General features: G+C 41.1%; 1 protein-coding gene across 2 annotated transcripts; it reads left to right on the top strand.

The window, feature by feature from the left end:
* Positions 1-502: 502 nt before the first annotated feature.
* On the top strand, positions 503-17,522 carry PRKAR1A (protein kinase cAMP-dependent type I regulatory subunit alpha). 2 transcript variants are annotated; one of them, XM_075770266.1, is made up of 12 exons: positions 503-645; positions 1,807-1,870; positions 2,792-2,970; positions 8,311-8,484; positions 9,108-9,199; positions 9,423-9,484; positions 10,012-10,058; positions 10,678-10,836; positions 11,496-11,556; positions 11,839-11,960; positions 12,570-12,651; positions 15,057-17,522. In XM_075770266.1, the coding sequence occupies exons 3-12, from the start codon at positions 2,794-2,796 to the stop codon at positions 15,227-15,229; spliced, it is 1,149 nt and encodes a 382-aa protein (XP_075626381.1). In that variant the 5' UTR covers positions 503-645; positions 1,807-1,870; positions 2,792-2,793; the 3' UTR covers positions 15,230-17,522. The 2 variants fall into 2 exon arrangements, with proteins under 2 accessions (XP_075626381.1, XP_075626382.1); XM_075770267.1 differs by having other exon boundaries at positions 526-645; positions 1,310-1,870.

The following is a 17,522-nucleotide window of genomic DNA, read 5'->3' as shown; positions in this document are numbered from 1 at the left end:
GTCCCTGATCGCCTCACGCAGCGGTCCCAAGGCCGAGGCCCACCCGCAGCTCGGTGGCACTTAACGAACGGCTCGCACGGCAGGCCGGGCCGCCGGTCACCGTTAAGGCCACCGGGCAGGATTTCGGTGAGGCTACAGCTGTCAGTCACTCGGGGCAAGGCCCGCGCAGGTGAGAGGCAGTGCGGCTTTTCTCCCTCCGCTCCCGGAGCGGGCGGGTGTCCTCCGCCGGAGAAGGGACCCCGCTCCATCCGCCTCCCCGGCCGAACCGCGGGGTCGCAGCAGCCCCCGGGGAAGGGGGGGGGGGTGGCTCGGCCCGGCGCGGGTGCCCGCTCCCCTCAGCGCCGCGGCCGTTCTCTCCCCGCCAGCCTTAAAGGCGCAGGCGGCGTTCAGCGAGCCGCCCCCTTCCCGGCGCTGCGATCGCCCCGTTGGAGCAGCGGCGCCCTGCGTTGCCCCTTTAAGGTTACCGCGGCGACGGGTCTGGGTGAGAGCGAGGCGCATTGACGTCACGGCGGGCGGTGATTGGCCGGGCCAGTTGGTTTCCGGTGGGAGCCGCCGCCGCTCCTGCTGCTGCTGGTGTCGCCGAGGCCGCGGCCGGGCCGGGACGGGCGGGGGGCGGTGAGGGCCCGGCGGAGCCGCCCGTGCCAGGTGAGCGGCGGTGCCTTGCCCGGCGGGGCAACCGCTGAGGGGGCGGCGAGGTTAGAGCAGGTAGGGCGGGAAGAGCGCGGAGCGGGAGGCCTGCGGCCTTGGGGGCGGGGGCCGGCCCCGCTGAGGAGAGCGGCCCGGTGCCGGCAGCTCCCGGACCTGCTCGGGGGGGGCAGTGTCCCCTTTCCTGCCTCGGCTGGAGGCCCCGTGTGCGAGGCGGGAGAGGCCGCGCTGCGTGGGGCCCCCGCGGGCTGTGCCGGGCGTCGCCTCCAGGCGCCGGGCACGGAAGCCGTCAGAGGCTGAAACGATCCCCCGGCCCGACACGGGGCTGGGGGTTTGTTGTCCCCACCCCCCCACCACCCCCGCCCGGGAACGTCTTGTCGTTACTTTCGCCTTGGTGCTGCCGTGGGGCTGCCCGCCCGCACCGCTGGGCCGTGGCGGCGGCGCCTCCAGGGAGCGACGAAGAGCCCCGGCCCCGCGGTGAGGGGCGGGCTCGGCCTGGCAGGGCAGCCCCGGGGCGGGCAGGCCGGGCCCACGCGTTTCGCGGCAGCCTGAGTGGGGCCGAGCGTCAGGGGGCTCTGGGAACCTTCGGGTTTGCAATATACAGACAGAAAAAAACCTTGTAAAAATGTCGGAGTTGTCATTATTTCTTTGGTATTTTCTGCAGTGGTCTTGCTCTTGTCGCGAGCAGCCGCGGCCCACGTCTGTTGTCTGTCAGCAGTGCGATGCTTTTTCCATAGGTTGTAATTTGTAAGCTGTCATGGAGCCACCGAGTTTCTCTGAGGCTGTTAATTAGGACTGACCTTCACTGTGCGAGTTGTCAAAACAAAAGAAGTAACTGGAGAACTTTAAGGCACTTTTTCAGTCCATGTGAAGTCCGTACTTGGTGTTTATGCAATACATAATACATCCGTCTGTGCGTACTTATGCGGGGATTAACTGTGACAAGAATGAAACCTGTTTGAAGTGTTAGCAATTTCCTATTAACTCTCATCCTCCTGTAATCTCTGGTAGCATAATTCAGGGGGACGCAATGTTATATTGCCTATATGACCTGTGTTTCTTAATCTGTTGCCTCAGTAGGGTAAAATGCATATAATCTGACTGTACTGCTTGGCTTTCTCAAAATTGTTTTGTCTGAATCCATTTTTTCCCTTTCAAAAGCTGATCCTGGGATCAACGTATCTTACTGCATATTCATAAGCTGTTGCCACTGTCCCTGTATCAGGTAACTTTCTTTATATTTCATCAAAAAAGCCTTGAGAAATTATTTCCTATTTCTTTAGCTGTCTCAGTGTTAATTGCTTTATGAAAAAAATGATATGGTTTTTTTTATATATATATATATATGTAAAAATACATTCTAAAATGGTCCTATAACCTGAAAGGGAAGAAAAACCTGCTTAATTTGAAAGTGTAGCTGCTGGCACTGTAATTTTAATGTTTTCTGAAAGCCTGATGTCATAACAGATGTGTTTAACAAAGTACTCTTGATTATTTACAGTTGAAGAAATATTTTTGGGATTGCAGTGTATTCACGGAGATAGTTATGAAGTATGGACCACTTTAAACTAGAGAGCAGCTTTTTAGGAGTAACGCTCCTAGTCCCATAACTTCCGTTAGCGGGTTCTGCCTTGGCATTTGGTGAACTGGCTTCAACCTTAAGATGTTTTACCTCCTAATGCTTTTCATACTTGCCTCTCGGATTCCCGGCTTCCTCCCACCTATCTCCTGGTCGTTATCCACATGACCCCATACAGACTGTGCAGCTCTGAAGTGAGCCTCCAATCCTACCAAATACTGGGTTAATCAGTAGAAAGTTTAGGTGGGAGCTTCCCTGACTTTCTTGAGCTGTTAAAGCTTTTCCAGCTTTTCCAGCTCTAGCAAATGCTTTTCCTTTTCTGCCTGTGGCTGTAGAGCACCCAGATTTTTTTTATTTCTTTCCAGGTGCTAAATAAATTCATAGCTTTTTCTTTCATGGTTTAGCTTAGTTACTAGTCTTACAGATAAAGGTAGTTTTATGCTGTGATATCACTAAGATGATAATGCAGTATAACTTGCTTCTAGGCAGCATAATGTGCCTGACTATAGTGGGCAGCAGCATCTTCGTTTCCACTCTTATTTCACCTTGTCTTTCTCTTATCGTCAGCAATGGCAGCTTCTAGCAGCAGCAGCAGCGAGGAGGAGCGTAGTCTTCGGGAATGTGAACTTTACGTCCAAAAACACAACATTCAGCAACTTCTGAAGGATTGCATTGTACAGTTATGCACAGTGAGACCTGAAAGACCCATGGGATTCCTCAGAGAATACTTTGAAAGATTGGAGAAGGTAAAAATACATAGTGGGAGGGAAGGAGAGTGGAACAACCTATGTTTATATCATCTCTTTGTGATTTAGAGGCTGAGCTTCAGATTTGACTGGTATTCATGTTGGTTGTTTGAAATTGGAACTGATGCTTTTGGAAGACAAATCCTATTTTCCAGTAGTTTATGCCTGTTGATCATGGCATAGAAGCACCTCTGTCGTAACAAAGCACACAGGGCAGAACAAAAGCTGAGACTTACTCAGCTGGGATGCAGATGTAATCCAAATCTAATGTTTACTCATAGAAGCTAATAGATAGCATCAATGATTGTGTCTGTAGTTAGATGATAACTGTGGCGTTTGACCTTGGTTAGATGCTGGCAATAGGCATTTGGTTTCTTCTATTGAGATAAATGGTTTACAATAATTCGGGTACAGCACAGTAGTAGTAGGGCAGTGGTAGTTATCCAGGCCTGTTTGAAGTCAAATGGAGGATTTTGCATTCCAGATCTCTAGGAGAGCAAGCCTGTTTCTGCCCTCTCTTGGGAGGTCAGTGTTGGTGTTTTGGTTGGTTGTTCCTCTTGCGTTTGTCCTCAAGGTCTCTTTGGTAGTGGTGGTGGTGTTGGAAGCAGTCTGGGATCTTGGGAATGGAAAGCATTTTGTCATCTTGGTGCTCGTATTTGAAACAGTGATTTCCCATTCTTTTGAACTGTTCGTTTTATATATCTAAGCAGATGGGAATAGAAGACGAGAGGTTTCAAAAGCTAATGCAGAGGACAGGCTAGATACAACTCCATTCAGAATACATTGTTAGTGAATAATGTAGCTGTGACCTTGTGCAGCAGTCATTTGCAGATGCTGGTTTTGGTACTTCTTGTATATGGGAGGTATATCTTTTTCTTATTATTTTAATTCTAGTTAGTTACTAATTGCTGATGTAAAGAAAGAAATTAACGCTAGAGATTGTAAATATACATAGTGGAAATTGCCTTTTAATGGAAGTGTTGGAGGTAGATACGAGAAAATGACCCAATGCTGCAAACTGACCTCCTGTAACTCACAATGTATGTGAGGAACATTTTGCTTATTAAATGAACAAGAACTCTGTAACATGTCTAACTTTTTGTGTGTGTGTGGTTGCATCTTGAGTACATTCTCTGTCAGAGAGAATACCAGCAGCAAACCAGGTAGTAATCAGGTTCTTAAAAATCCATTGTCCTTCCCTGCTACTTCCCCACCTTGGATTCTTGAGTTTCTAAGTATTGATAGATAATTTTTAAAACATCACCGCAAGTGTTGATATACTAAACTTTACAAAGTAACCTGCACTACTGTGCTTAGAATAAACTGTAAACTGATCCATACATAGGGATATAAACCAGGAATATTTGGATGCTTTTGTGTAATGGACTTATGGTCAACATGGAGTATTTAAGATTAAAGGAAACTTAATTTGTTTCTAGCAAGACAAGAAGTCTAGCTCTGAACTTAATAACATGTATTCTGGAGTTGAATGACTCTTGATTTTATTGTGGTGTGAATAGGTTGTCTATGTACTCAGCCTACAAGGAAGCTGAAAATAAAACTGGCTAGAGAATGTTTTTTTCCCCTTAAATTACTCTTACAGTTTTGGTCAGGGTCTTTTATTATACATTGTGTTGGCATGGGTTATGCATGCCCTCTAGTGCAGCTATAGCTACAAGTGAAACCATAGCATTTTTCTTCTGGCCTTCTTGAATTTAAAAATTGCTACAGCTTTCTCTAACTAATTTCACCATTCAGTCTAATGGTTTGGTCTTAATTTAACCAGGTAATGTGGTACCTTAACAGCTATCAAATAACAGAACAGTGAACATCCTGTACTACGTTAGCAAACTCCTCTGACATCCGTGTCTGGGAAGCACAAAATGCTAAGTACTATTATTAACCAGCTCTAACCCAGTACTTAGCTCTGGTAGAGCAAAAATGTTTGAAATGGAATCTGCTTCACCTTCCAGAAGTAATGTCTGTTACATCTTTCATAAAGCAGAGCAACTTTTCAATGTACTTTCTAGATCTGTTCATCTGTTAGACTGGATGAAATTGAGGTTGAGATACAGTATTTTTTTTTAAAGATTGAATTTTGAAGGAACACCATTTAAAACTGAAGCGAGGTTGCTATTTTCTCTCTAGTTATCCTGACAAGTCATCTCTTCCACAGTGCGCAAACACAGAGCTGATTCACTGTCATGTTATTAAAATATGTTGGAGACATTTAAATATGCTTTTGAATTTATGTTCAGAAACATTAAAATTACTGCCTCTGAGATTGTTGTAGCTCCTGTAGGAATTCAGGTGTCCTCTTCTGAGTTATGAAAGTTGTTACATGAATCTAATTACTGCACATCGATTGTATAAATGTTTTTATTTTATCTATTTGTGGTATACTAAGGCCTCTGTTCTTTTTGCTGTGCAAATAACGCCAATACATATTAAAAGCTAATAGCCATCCAGTGCTGTGCTTGGCTGTGTAATGTAGTTTGAGCTATGGAAATTTAATGTGGAGATCATTATTACAGCCTGCTAGTCTTGGATATTGGACATGGCTGTCCACTGGAATAAGTGCACATTTGAAATATTGTGTGTAATGCAGTGATGTGCACATTTGGCTTTTGGGAAAGCTGGAATTAGAAGTGCGACTGATACCTAGTCACTGTGCCTCCTCCCCACCACCGACTCTGCCTCCACAGATGCATACCTGACTATTTTCCTATTTTCCTAAGTGTTTCTGTTGCAAAACATGGTAGTTTAGAAGGATATACTGTGCAGTTGTGGCTTTATGGCAGAGCTTTTAACACTGCTTTTTTAGCTTCTGAGTTTTTAGGGGTTTTTAAAATATGTGGAGAGCTGATATAAATGAAATAATAATTACCCAGAAGTTGAGGCTGTTTCTGGTGTAATGACAATTACCAGGCGCCAGACTGTACAGTGTAAAACATAGTTCTGAAATTGTGAAGGTCTTCTGCAGTAGCTGATAGACTTAAATATGAATATGTGAAGTCTTGTCACTTTAATATTTCTTCCTTGTCATAATTTAAATGGGCTTAATAACTATTTCTTACTTGTCAGGAAAGATAACATTTATAGTTAGGGGTCACTGACACTGAAAAAATTCCAACTGCTTCATCAGCTGAAAGACCAGGATCAACACTTGGATGTAATAAATAGACAATTACTAAACCTTTTTAAAATCCTGGTAATGGTTATACTGATCAGTATAGAGCAAAATGAGTGCCTTTGTCCGTTATGTGTTTAATTTGAGTAGCTTCTAAACCTAAACAAATACATTTTCTCACTCATAAACACTGGCTAAATTCTGAGGTAACTGAAAATAAAAACTGCCGCTCTTTCCTAGTGTGATTTTTCTCTGATCTGGTGGTGTAATATACGTGGTTTAGTATCAGAAATTATAAAAGGTGTATTTTAGAAAGATGAATACGTGAAAAGCTACTGCTATGAAAACAATGAGACTTTTAGCATGTCACTTACTCCATGGCACAGTGTTGTCTTGTGATGTGTAATGTGAATATATGGAGATCTGTCTCATTCAGGGATAATCTTCCTCTGGATGAGTGTAACAGACTATTTAGGATAGCTGGTATATTTTAAGGTAATGTATTAACTTACCCACCTGTAACTCGTTTCTATGTCCATGCCCTACCTTAACATACTTCTTCTTAATATAGTAACATTAAATCTCGGATCAGACAGAAATTACCAGCTGTATTTTTTCTGTTAGCGCAGTTTCCTTGTTCCTTGAGTGGGCCGTTACCCTGGTGGGTCTCTTGTTGAACAGTGTTTTGATACACAGCTCCCTTGCTAAATGCTGCTAAAGTGGTTCTATCCCTGAAAGTTACAGGATCTCTATTTTCTGTGATACTGGAAAAAAATACAACAGCTAGTGTTTGCTTATTTCAAAAGTGTCAAGGTGTTTTATGGGTTAAGTATTCTGTATATGAGCTAACAGTATGTTTCTGAGGTTGGTGGTGTTGCCCACTTTGTTAGAGAGGCAGTTTAAACCGAACACTTACTACTGCTCAAGCTATTTTTAACTTCATCTCAGTTGAGGCTTGCCTCTCTCAAATCAGAAGATAGAAACAAGGTTTTAAATATGTTTTGCTCCCATCATTTTGAAATGTGGCACTATTTTATCAATGGGCAAAAAGCAGGAAGTGAAATGTAATTCGATGGGTCAGTGCTTGCTCTGTGGCTATCTGAGAGGTGTAAAATATAAACTCCCTGTAATGGTTATCTGATGTCCCTTTCCTCAAAGCGTTGTTGTTATACATAGCCTCTGTGCACCTCCGGAGAGGAGCGTGGCAGCCAAGCAGCAAGCTGCCCAGCTGGGCAGGGGACGATTTGATCAAGGACACTGGGACAAACCCAGCTTTAAAAGTACTGGGAGCTCTCAGAGAACAGATGACTCCTTGTTCTTTCAAGGCATGTTCTGAAATCCTGTTTCCTTGATGCTGGGAAAGTCATTTTGAGCTGTTATGATGCAAATGCTCTGGCTCCAAGGTTGGCTTTTCTGTTTTGTTTTGTTTTTAATTTGATTTTAGTTGATTAAGGTGAATTGTCTGGTACATAAAAGAATCAAATTTCCATGTGTCCAATTAGTTAGACTTTGTTTTATTGTAAGCACTCTGGTCTTCTACAATATCACTACAACACAGCACAACAGGTAGCTGAGGGACCATGAGGAAAATGCGTAATGTGCAAAGTTAACAAATCTGTGTTTTGCAAAAATAAAACCTACTGTTTGGCCTCTAGCATCCTTCCTCCAGCTCTTTTCTAAGCAGTGTTCATATTTCTTTCTCCTAAAATAACTGTTGGTTATTGAGTATCGAGTTGGTCCATGACTTGACCTTGTTTCAAAAGCTTCTCATGTAACATGGATTTCTGAGGAATTGCTCTTCTGTCTTTCAAATCAAAAAAGACTTAACACCTCACAGCTGAGGGGAAGAACTGCTGGGTTTACACTTGAGAAAAATGTCTTTAGCATTTGCAGAATGTCTTCATCGCCTGTTGAATACACTAGTGGAAAGTAGAATCAACTTGTTTATGCTTCTTAATTTATTAAACTATTAGTGTAACTTACTAAAATAAACACCATTGTGATACAAATGTTATGAATGAAAGGCATGTCTACCATCTACTTAGAAAGGCCTTTGATCTTGCTTGCTGTAGTCTCCTGTTTGCCTTAATGTCAGAGTAATAGTACACAGGAAGCTCCCTTGCACTGGCAGACTAAATTGGAATATGATATATAATGACTTTTTTCTTTATTGGATTATGTGACACAAACATGTCCTCCTTCCTGTTTAGGAGGAAACAAAACAGTTGTTGAACCAACAGAAGTCTGGTTCTCGCTCAGACTCACGGGAGGATGAAATCTCTCCTCCTCCTCCTATGAACCCTGTGGTCAAGGGACGAAGAAGGCGTGGGGCCATCAGTGCAGAAGTCTATACAGAAGAGGATGCTGCATCTTACGTTAGAAAGGTGCTCTAACTTTCAAACATTGCTAAAATTCGCATCTACAATCCAAGAGTTTATCTAAGACCACCTTCTCTCAGTGTGTTAAGTAACACTAAGCTCCTGTAGCCTGTGAAGTCTTGTGATAACTGTAAAAAGCAGACCTGTGTGTATAGCTGTTTAATTGGAGGTTAGAATAAACTGTCATGCAATTAAACCATTTATGCATAATTTAGACTTGTCCCCTTTGAAGTAATAATATATTTATATATTATATATATAAAAAAGTGCTTCCAGTTACTCAACAGTTGCAACAATATTACATTTACCCTAACGGCAGAGCAGACTTGCTGCCATTCATAGGAAAATGCAAGTTGAACAGATACTTGTATTCTTGCAAAAAAAGGATAAACTTAGCATGGAATGATGCTTTTACATTTGCATAAAATAATGCAAGATTTTATTTACCTTCTGCACAAACTGGCTGTGAACGTTGACTGTATTTGGGTTTAGATCTATAGTGCTTGAAAGAAACTGGAAAAACTCAGCCAGTGTATTGTAGCAATTTAAATAACTTATTTACCCTGGGGAATGCAGAAACTGTTATTGAAAAAAAAAAAAATTGGTTACTTTTTCTGATTATATCCTAGGTTATTCCAAAAGATTATAAGACTATGGCTGCTTTGGCAAAAGCAATTGAGAAGAATGTGCTGTTTGCCCATCTTGACGATAATGAAAGAAGGTAGGAATAAATCTTTGTAGTCTTAAAGAAAGCTTCTTAAAGTGCGGGCTTCAGAAGAGCTAAACGTGTCCTAATGTACCAAGCTGCACAGCCTCTTGACAACAGTCAGTGTAACCATACGGAGGTTGTAGGAAAAGTATTGGCGAGTTGAAGGTACAGATCTATGATTGCATGCGTCGCAGTTGTCCAAGCAGTTGTCTAATTTTGATATCCTTTTCTTCAGTGACATCTTTGATGCAATGTTCCCCGTCACTTACATTGCAGGAGAGACTGTCATACAGCAAGGCAAGTAACAATCTTTACATTGATGGAAAAGGTTGGGGATGGTGAGCAGGCTCTGGCCTAGTGCTCTTAGTTTTGGTTTGTTTTTTTTTTTTTCGAAAATAACATTGGATGCAGTGACCCTTTATTGCTATGTTATCTGAAGCACAGCTCGTGCTAAGGTGAGGACTGGAGTAATTGTAGGAAGATGTGGTTTTCTTGCATATGTTATCTATTGGAAAGATTGTCATTTGTTGGCTCTGTAGAATACATTATGTCAGTTTATGGATCCGGTACGCCTTTCCAGTAATCCTGGAAATGTTGCTGATCTCCTGGATACCAGTAGATGTCCTCTTTCACGGGACTGAGAGGAGCGTGAAATTGGCAAAATGTGACATGTCACCCTGTGAGCTGTGCAAAATTTGTCTCTGCCAACCTTATTAGATTCTAATCATCAAAGTTGGCAGAGATGCCAGTTCTGCGAGACATGAATGCTTGCATAGCTTTACTCTCATTTTAGTGTATATTCAATTTTTTTTTTTTTTTTTTAGGTGATGAAGGTGATAACTTCTATGTTGTTGATCAAGGAGAAATGGATGTAAGCATTATTGGTAGTTTACTAATGACATGCTCATCCCTAACAGAGGAATAGCCTGGTCTATTTTACAGGTCCTTGCTTTAGCAGCTTTTCTCCTAGTGAGTTCTTAGTTACAAAGCTTATTTTGCTTTGGAGCCTCTTTGCTCCTTAAGGGTTCAGTCTGGCTGCACAGACTGAGTTGTCTTGAGTTTCAAAATGAATGATTTGGAAACCAACAATGCTAGTGCTTTACAAGTGCGGGGTGGAGTCTAGCTGAGGTGTGGGACAGGCTTTAAGAATGACCAGACCTTTTATTTTCCAGTCCAACTAATCCATAGCTTTGTCTGACAGAAACTTTCTTGAGATTTTATTTCCTATCAAAGGGTCTCAGGAGTCTACGTGTGTAGTATCTGCGCATGTGATGTAGAAGAGAGTCTCTTTGTCAATGAAAGTAAAAATTGTGGCTAGGACTGGGGTTGGATGTGAATGTTGATGAAACCCTGGAGTGGTCAACTCTGTACAGACATGAGAATTTCCCTTTACTATAAAGGAAATGCGGGGTCGTAAGAGCTTTGTGTTGTCTCTGACCAGCTCACAGGACGCTGTGGGCCTTGGCTCATCACCATGCACTGCCTTTCAGGTTTATGTGAACAGTGAGTGGGCGACCAGTGTTGGTGAGGGTGGAAGCTTTGGAGAACTTGCCCTTATATATGGAACTCCCCGTGCTGCAACTGTCAAAGCGAAGACGAATGTGAAGTTGTGGGGCATTGATAGAGATAGCTACAGAAGGATCCTGATGGCAAGTATTTTTCTAGCTGATGTGTGGCTTATGCCACTGACTCAAGTAGCTGTTTGCTGACCTGGAATTATGCTTTTGGTTTTACTATTCACTCATAATGGTCATTTGACCTTCTATCTGTCCCTGTCCTTTGCTGGAGTTACTTATTCAAAATCCTGCTATCTCTTTTGTAATCAGAAAGCTGATCGCTTGGCATGCATCTGTCGGGCGTGGGGCGAGGGGGAATCTTGCATTAGTGAACAAAACGATATCAATGCAATATTAAACTGGAGTAAAAATGTGATACCTACTGGTTAACTTGCCAGTTTTGATTCTGCTCTCTATTTAGCTTGCTGTTTGTAAGTAGTGTATGTCAACTGCAGCTGTAACTAAGTAATATTTGTGAATTTTGGTAAAGTTATACAGTAAGAATGCATTTAAGAAACATTAAGGCTGCAATAAATGCTAAGTATGTTATGAAGGTTGCTGAACTCTGCAATATCACTGAAATAATGAAATTTGAAAACACTTAATCTTGTGGGTTTGGGGTCTGTGAGACAGGATGTGGTATGTTTGGTTAAATATATTTTTGTCTTAAGTTTTATTTGAAACCTCATGTAAAACATGAAGTAGAAGGAAAACTTACTTTGTGTGGGGATGTGTTTGGTTGGTTTTTGTAGGGGAGTACTTTGAGAAAGAGGAAGATGTATGAGGAATTCCTTAGTAAAGTATCTATATTGGGTAAGTGAGAAGATTTTTGTTCTGAAGTGGAATAAATTGCCATATTGTAATAAAGCTGTTACCCAGCATTATTATGATTACAGGCTGTTGTGGTAATCCGTTTAAACTGACTGCAAAGCCTGTACTGCTTTTCTGTATCATTCCAAAATAATTCTAATTCAAGTCTTGATATCTGATGCATAAATGTCACCAGAAATAGGTTGACCTCTGGATAAAGACAGAGTAAAAAGTATAACTTGTACCTTGAAAAGATACTCTGTTAATGAATTATTAACTCTATAGAATCTCTGGACAAGTGGGAGCGTCTCACTGTAGCTGATGCATTGGAACCGGTACAGTTTGAGGATGGGCAAAAGATTGTGGTCCAGGGAGAGCCAGGAGATGAGTTCTTCATTATCTTGGAGGTAAGGTCAAAATTAAAAGCTCAGAACTTTACTTCTTTTTTTAACATGGTTTATTCTGTCCCTAAGTAGGCGCTGGGAGAAAAATGAAATGTAAGAATGTACTTGTAGAAAATTCCTAAAGAAATATAATCTTGCTGGACATGCAGAAGCTTATATTTAGTTTTGCTGTTTGTACAAATGGTGCTTCCAGGAAAAAAGTAACGAGTTTCTGGCTGAAACCAGTTTCTTTTTCAGAAGAGTAGAAGCCTGTTCTAGATAGCTAGTAAAGTCTTGCTGATGGTATCATTGTCTTCTGTGTGGGTTTTTTTGTTTGTTTGGGGTTTTTTGTTTGGTTTTTTTTGCTAGTCATACTGCAACATTGTTACTGTTACAAGGAAAAACAGGAAGAAGTCAGTGCTGCGGATACATAAATACCCAAGACCTTTTATACTTAAAAGGGAGGACCAGCTGTTTTTAGAGCCATCCAGTGAACTATGCAAGGACTGTGAAGTGGTTTTTAGACTGAAACATCGTAACAGTTACTTCTGCAAAGCAGCTGATCCTTGTGGAATTCGGTGTTTCAAGTGATGCTGGAAATTCCAATTGTTTAATTGTTGTGATTTATTAAAGGGCACAGCTGCAGTGTTACAGCGTCGATCAGAAAACGAAGAATTTGTTGAAGTGGGCAGACTGGCACCTTCTGATTATTTTGGTGAGTTACATAGTGACAACTGTGATTACATACACCACTGTCTCCATTTTACCTGTGCTGTGTGGATGACTGCTGTGGATGATAGCGATGGGATGAATTTGCTTAATTACTGGCTTGGCTAACTCTTGTAGTTTCACTCACTGTCAGGTGAGTATCAGAGTCACTTGGCATTCAGGTGTGCATGCATCTCACAGAAATGTGGTGGTTCTAGAGGACTTTAATTTAGAAGGTGCCAGATGGTGATTTGGTCCGACCTCCCTACCCTGAGCAGAGCTGACTTGGAAATTGCATCATATTGCTCAGGCTGTGTCCATTTGAGTCTTTTGTGTCTCCAGGGATGGAGATCCCACAACCTCTCTCGGCAATTTCTTTTACTGTCCAACCAGCCTTGTTGCAAAGAATTTTTTTCTTCATGCCTGACAAGAATTTCCTGTTCTGCACGTTATGGCTTTCTCTCTCTCTTTCACCATGCAGAGAGCAGTCTAGTTTTGTCTTTATAATCGCTCATTACGTAGCTGAACACAGCAATAAGATTCCCTCCTTAGCCGCCTGTTCTCCAGGTCAGACTAACCCAGCTCTTCTAGCATCTCTGTGCACATCCTGTGCTGCAGTCCCATAACCGTCTGGGTGGCACTGCTGGACTTGCTCCACTTTGTTAGCGTCTTGTACTGGGGACCCCGAGATTGTGTGGTACTCTGGACGTAGTCTCCCAAGTGCAGATCAGAGTCTTTTCTCCTTCTGTTGAAGGTGTTCTTACTCAGCTAAAAGTTACATGGCATCTAAGTTGCTTTGACTTGAAAAAGCTTATGTGTGCTGGCAAAAAAAAAAAAAAAAGACTTCAGATCCTATTATAAATACTTACAAAGACTTTGAAATAATCTTCACATGGAACTAATCACTTGTCCAGTGGATGTTGATTTATTTTGGATCACAAATGAGGACTGGGATACGTATGCTTATGGAGTGTTCTCGGAGTATAATTTAGTAGTATATAACAAGATATTCCTGGTGGCCTTATTTTGGGTTCAGAAGAAAACTGGCTTGCAGTTCTGAAATAAAGCAACCTATTCAGAACCTACTATTTAATCTTTAAATACTTCTACCTCTCTCTCTCTCAAAAAAAAACCCAACACAACAACCTACTTTTTTTTCTTATGTTTATGGTAGGTCCTCTCTCCTTACTACTCTGTCTAAGCAGTCCTCTTGCGAAAGCCTTCTGGTTGTCTGTTCGGTTTTTCAGCTTCATAGATGATGTAATCAACAAATACTGTGGTGCGAGGCCTGAAGTGGGATGTACTCGGGGTGCGCTAATAGTACTGGATCTGACCAAAGGTCTGCTTAGCTCTGTATCTAGTACTAGGTTTTTGTTCTGTATATGTCGTTTCAGTCTCTTCTGACTTTTTCCCTTGATGTGTACTCTTGAGTTTCCCACTCTTAAACTAAATGTTATCTCTACCGTTGTGTTCAGGTGCTGCAGACCTGTCCCCCAAGGGTTTAACTCTCCCTTAGAACCTACTTTTTTGCAAGCCTGTGTTTTGGAGGCTAGTGAGTTCGAGTTTTAATTGGGCACAGAGGAAAAGTTTTTCTCATTTCTTTTGAACAACCCTTTTGATAACGCAGGGAAATTTATTCTCTGAGGAGCGCTGAGTTCTTCCCTCAGTCCTGAACATGGAGATAACCAGCCCAACACCTTAAAAACAAACAAACCCAAAGGTTGATGCTGTGGTTTCTTTCATGCTTGTTGCTAGGAATGTTAGGGGTAGCTGTTGTCACCAATGGAAACAGGCTTGTTTAAAACTTCATTTCCAAATATGTTGTTTAGTGGTCATAACAGTTATTTCAAACAATCTTTTGGCGTGTGTGTGTGTAATTTATGAAATGGGAATCCAATGTGACTTCAAGATTCTCATCTTCCACAGCCCCATGGCAAAGTCAGATTCTTGATTCTGGCTTGCTGTGGGTCAGAGGCTTCTGTGTGCTAATATTTTTTTACTTCGATACCGTGGTCGTCTTGTCCTGAGTTTTCTAGAAATATGAGACTGGAACAGTAGCATACCTTACATACTAGAAAAATAATTACTTGTTGACTGGGAAAATTACATGGTTAATTGAAACATGACCTTTTCTCAAATACAACCAATGCTGAAAATTCTTTAGGCCTTCTTCAGTGACACTTGAATGCAGACGGGTGTTTTAATAAAACAATCAAGTAGTTTTGTTTGTTTTTAAACTGCCTTCACAGTTGGTTCTAATGTAACTACATAGATACTTGTTCTGATCAGTGTTATAAAACCTGAATTACCTTCTGTTCCATTCCTGCAGCAGTTTGAAATACAACAGGGTAATTTCTTCAGCTCTTTTGCACGTTGATTTTTAACACTGTTCACGCTTTCCTGTTGCCCTAGGTGAAATAGCTCTGTTGATGAACCGTCCCCGTGCTGCCACAGTTGTTGCTCGTGGCCTGTTGAAATGTGTAAAGCTTGATCGACCCCGATTTGAACGTGTCCTGGGTCCGTGCTCGGATATTCTCAAGCGAAACATCCAGCAGTACAACAGTTTTGTATCGCTGTCTGTCTGAAACCTTCCTCCCTATCCAAAACATGCTTCACGAATGCAGACTGCTTTATTACCCTTGTGCAGAGCCACATTGCCACTGGCATTTGCAGCTTCCTGTCTGTTTAAAAAAAAAAAAAAAAGAAAAAAAAAAGGCTTATCATGGCACTATTTTTAATTTCGAGCATATTAGTTCTGTGCTCTCTGTCCCATTAAATTAATAGAAAAAGTTCTATGGAGACGTTTGCTGTTACGGCTTCTCTCTGTGCAACCGTGTCCAACTCAGGCAAACGCAGCCTTGCTTCGGCGAGGGAGAGATCTCCCGGCACCATGCCACTTGCCATAGAGTAAGGAGGTGACAGTGTGTGGGGGATTTTTTTAAAGGTGTTTCTCAAATTGTTGGACAGATTTTTAAGGCTGTGGTCATAATCTGCTGTATTTCTTTCCAAATGAGAACTGCCCTTGTAATTGAGCTTCTTGGGGCTTGGGGTTTTCTTTTTTTAATTTTCTGGGTACTGTAATCCTGGGTTCAATCGTGAGGCATCAGCTGCTAAGAAAGCCACAGTTGGAATTTAACAGTATAATTGTTCCTGTGTCTGCTGGTTTAAGATTGCTTAGTTATGTTTTTGTCAAGTGTAAATCAAAGCTTTCAAGGTTAATAGTTCTGGTGAACTACTGCAGTTGTTACTTAATTTGCTGACTTGCCGCAACTGATTTTTTTTCTTGTTCTTTCTTCAGCGATAGATATGCCATTTAAAACTCTTCCTGTTCAAAGTGGCAAGAACCAAATGTTACATTCAATGCCTAACTTTGGTCTCTAGGACATAGATTGGTGTAAGAATGGTGCAGCTGTCTGGCTGTTAGTAATGTTCGAGTACTTAGATTGGTGTAGAAATTGGAAGCAAATATTTTATTTTCCCAGTGACTTTTGCTTGCTTTGTATTCCTCAGTTGACTTTTAAAAAAATGATCATAAGTTCAGGTGACCCTTTGTTACCAGGGAAAATAAATGTTGAGTATTTATGGCCAGCATCAGTTGCAGGTGGCAAGATTGCTGGTCTACATAGATGCCATTATTGTTGTTAGAAAATGTGAGGCAGAAAAAGTGAATGTTTTAACTTTCCTGCAACACACAGTTATTTTAAGTTTTTATCAGTCAATTCATGGTTTTTAAAATGGTTAATTATAAAGCTAGTTTAAATACAAAAGGTGCATTCTCTTTCCTTGCTTATACATGACACATATTTCATACTCTTTTTTCCAATATGTTGCGGAGTCTTAAATGTATTTCAGTATTTACCAGCTTTGTGTTCCATTATTCTGTGCGCACCAATACTTCCCAAAAGTTTATACTGAATTCCACGGTTCAATAATGGTAGGCAATTTTTAAGGTTTCCTTTAAACTGTAATTTATATAAAGTAGTGTAGGTTTGTATTTGGGAGTGACAGCAAGCAGTTTTGCATTTGTTGTGCAACTACTTCTAACGATGGAGCCCTCATTTTATTTCCTTTCTGAGGTGATATGGATTCAAATTCAGCAGACTTTCTCCCAGGCACGAGGTAATCAGAGTCTGCTAATTGATACAAAATAATACTGAGGGTGTCAAGCCTTTACAAAAGGTTTCAGGGTATTTCTGAACCTGAAATTCCAATAATGGGATTTAAATGCTTGTGGTTTGAGTTATCTAATCAGAAGATGTTGAGTAGAGGATTTCTGCCAGAGTCCTTAAGGAGTAAGCAAATGCTACCTTTTTTCTTTTTTTTTTTTTTTTTTTGTAAAACTGTTTTCTTAAGTTTTGACTCTATCCAAGTTTTTTCTTCATATGTGTTCTGTGTGTTACTTTAAAGCACCAAAAACTGTGTAAACTAGTTAGAGCTCCACAAAAAAATGCACATTTTTTTTATACAAGGCTTTCTAATCGAGTTTCACTACTGCATCTTTTTAGCTTGCTGTTTACTCCCTTTTGTAGTTTTACCTACAAGATTTTAAGATAAATCAGCTAAGTCTGAGTTAAATATTAATCACAGTTATAGCTTTACCTTTGTGTGCAATTTAAATATGTTTGAAACCACAATTGGCATAGTTTTGCCTTAGCTAACATTCAGGGCTTTAGAAGTAATATTTTGCTAGTCCACCTTTAGCGAATTTATGAAGTCTATTGCCCTAGAAAGCTATAGTCAACCAGAGGACCATTTTTGTATTGTTACCTGACTATATAAGTCTGATTTACTGTATGTGCTAATATATTATATTATATTCCTTTTGTTATAGATTGTCCTAATGGCAGGTAAAGCAATAAAATGATTTAAATTCTTAAA

The sequence above is a fragment of the Balearica regulorum genome, chromosome 18 (assembly GCF_011004875.1).
Source record: "Balearica regulorum gibbericeps isolate bBalReg1 chromosome 18, bBalReg1.pri, whole genome shotgun sequence".
Lineage (NCBI taxonomy): Eukaryota > Metazoa > Chordata > Aves > Gruiformes > Gruidae > Balearica > Balearica regulorum.
The sequence above is the reverse complement of the archived record's forward strand: the minus strand, read 5'-3'. Positions and strand labels throughout refer to the sequence as shown.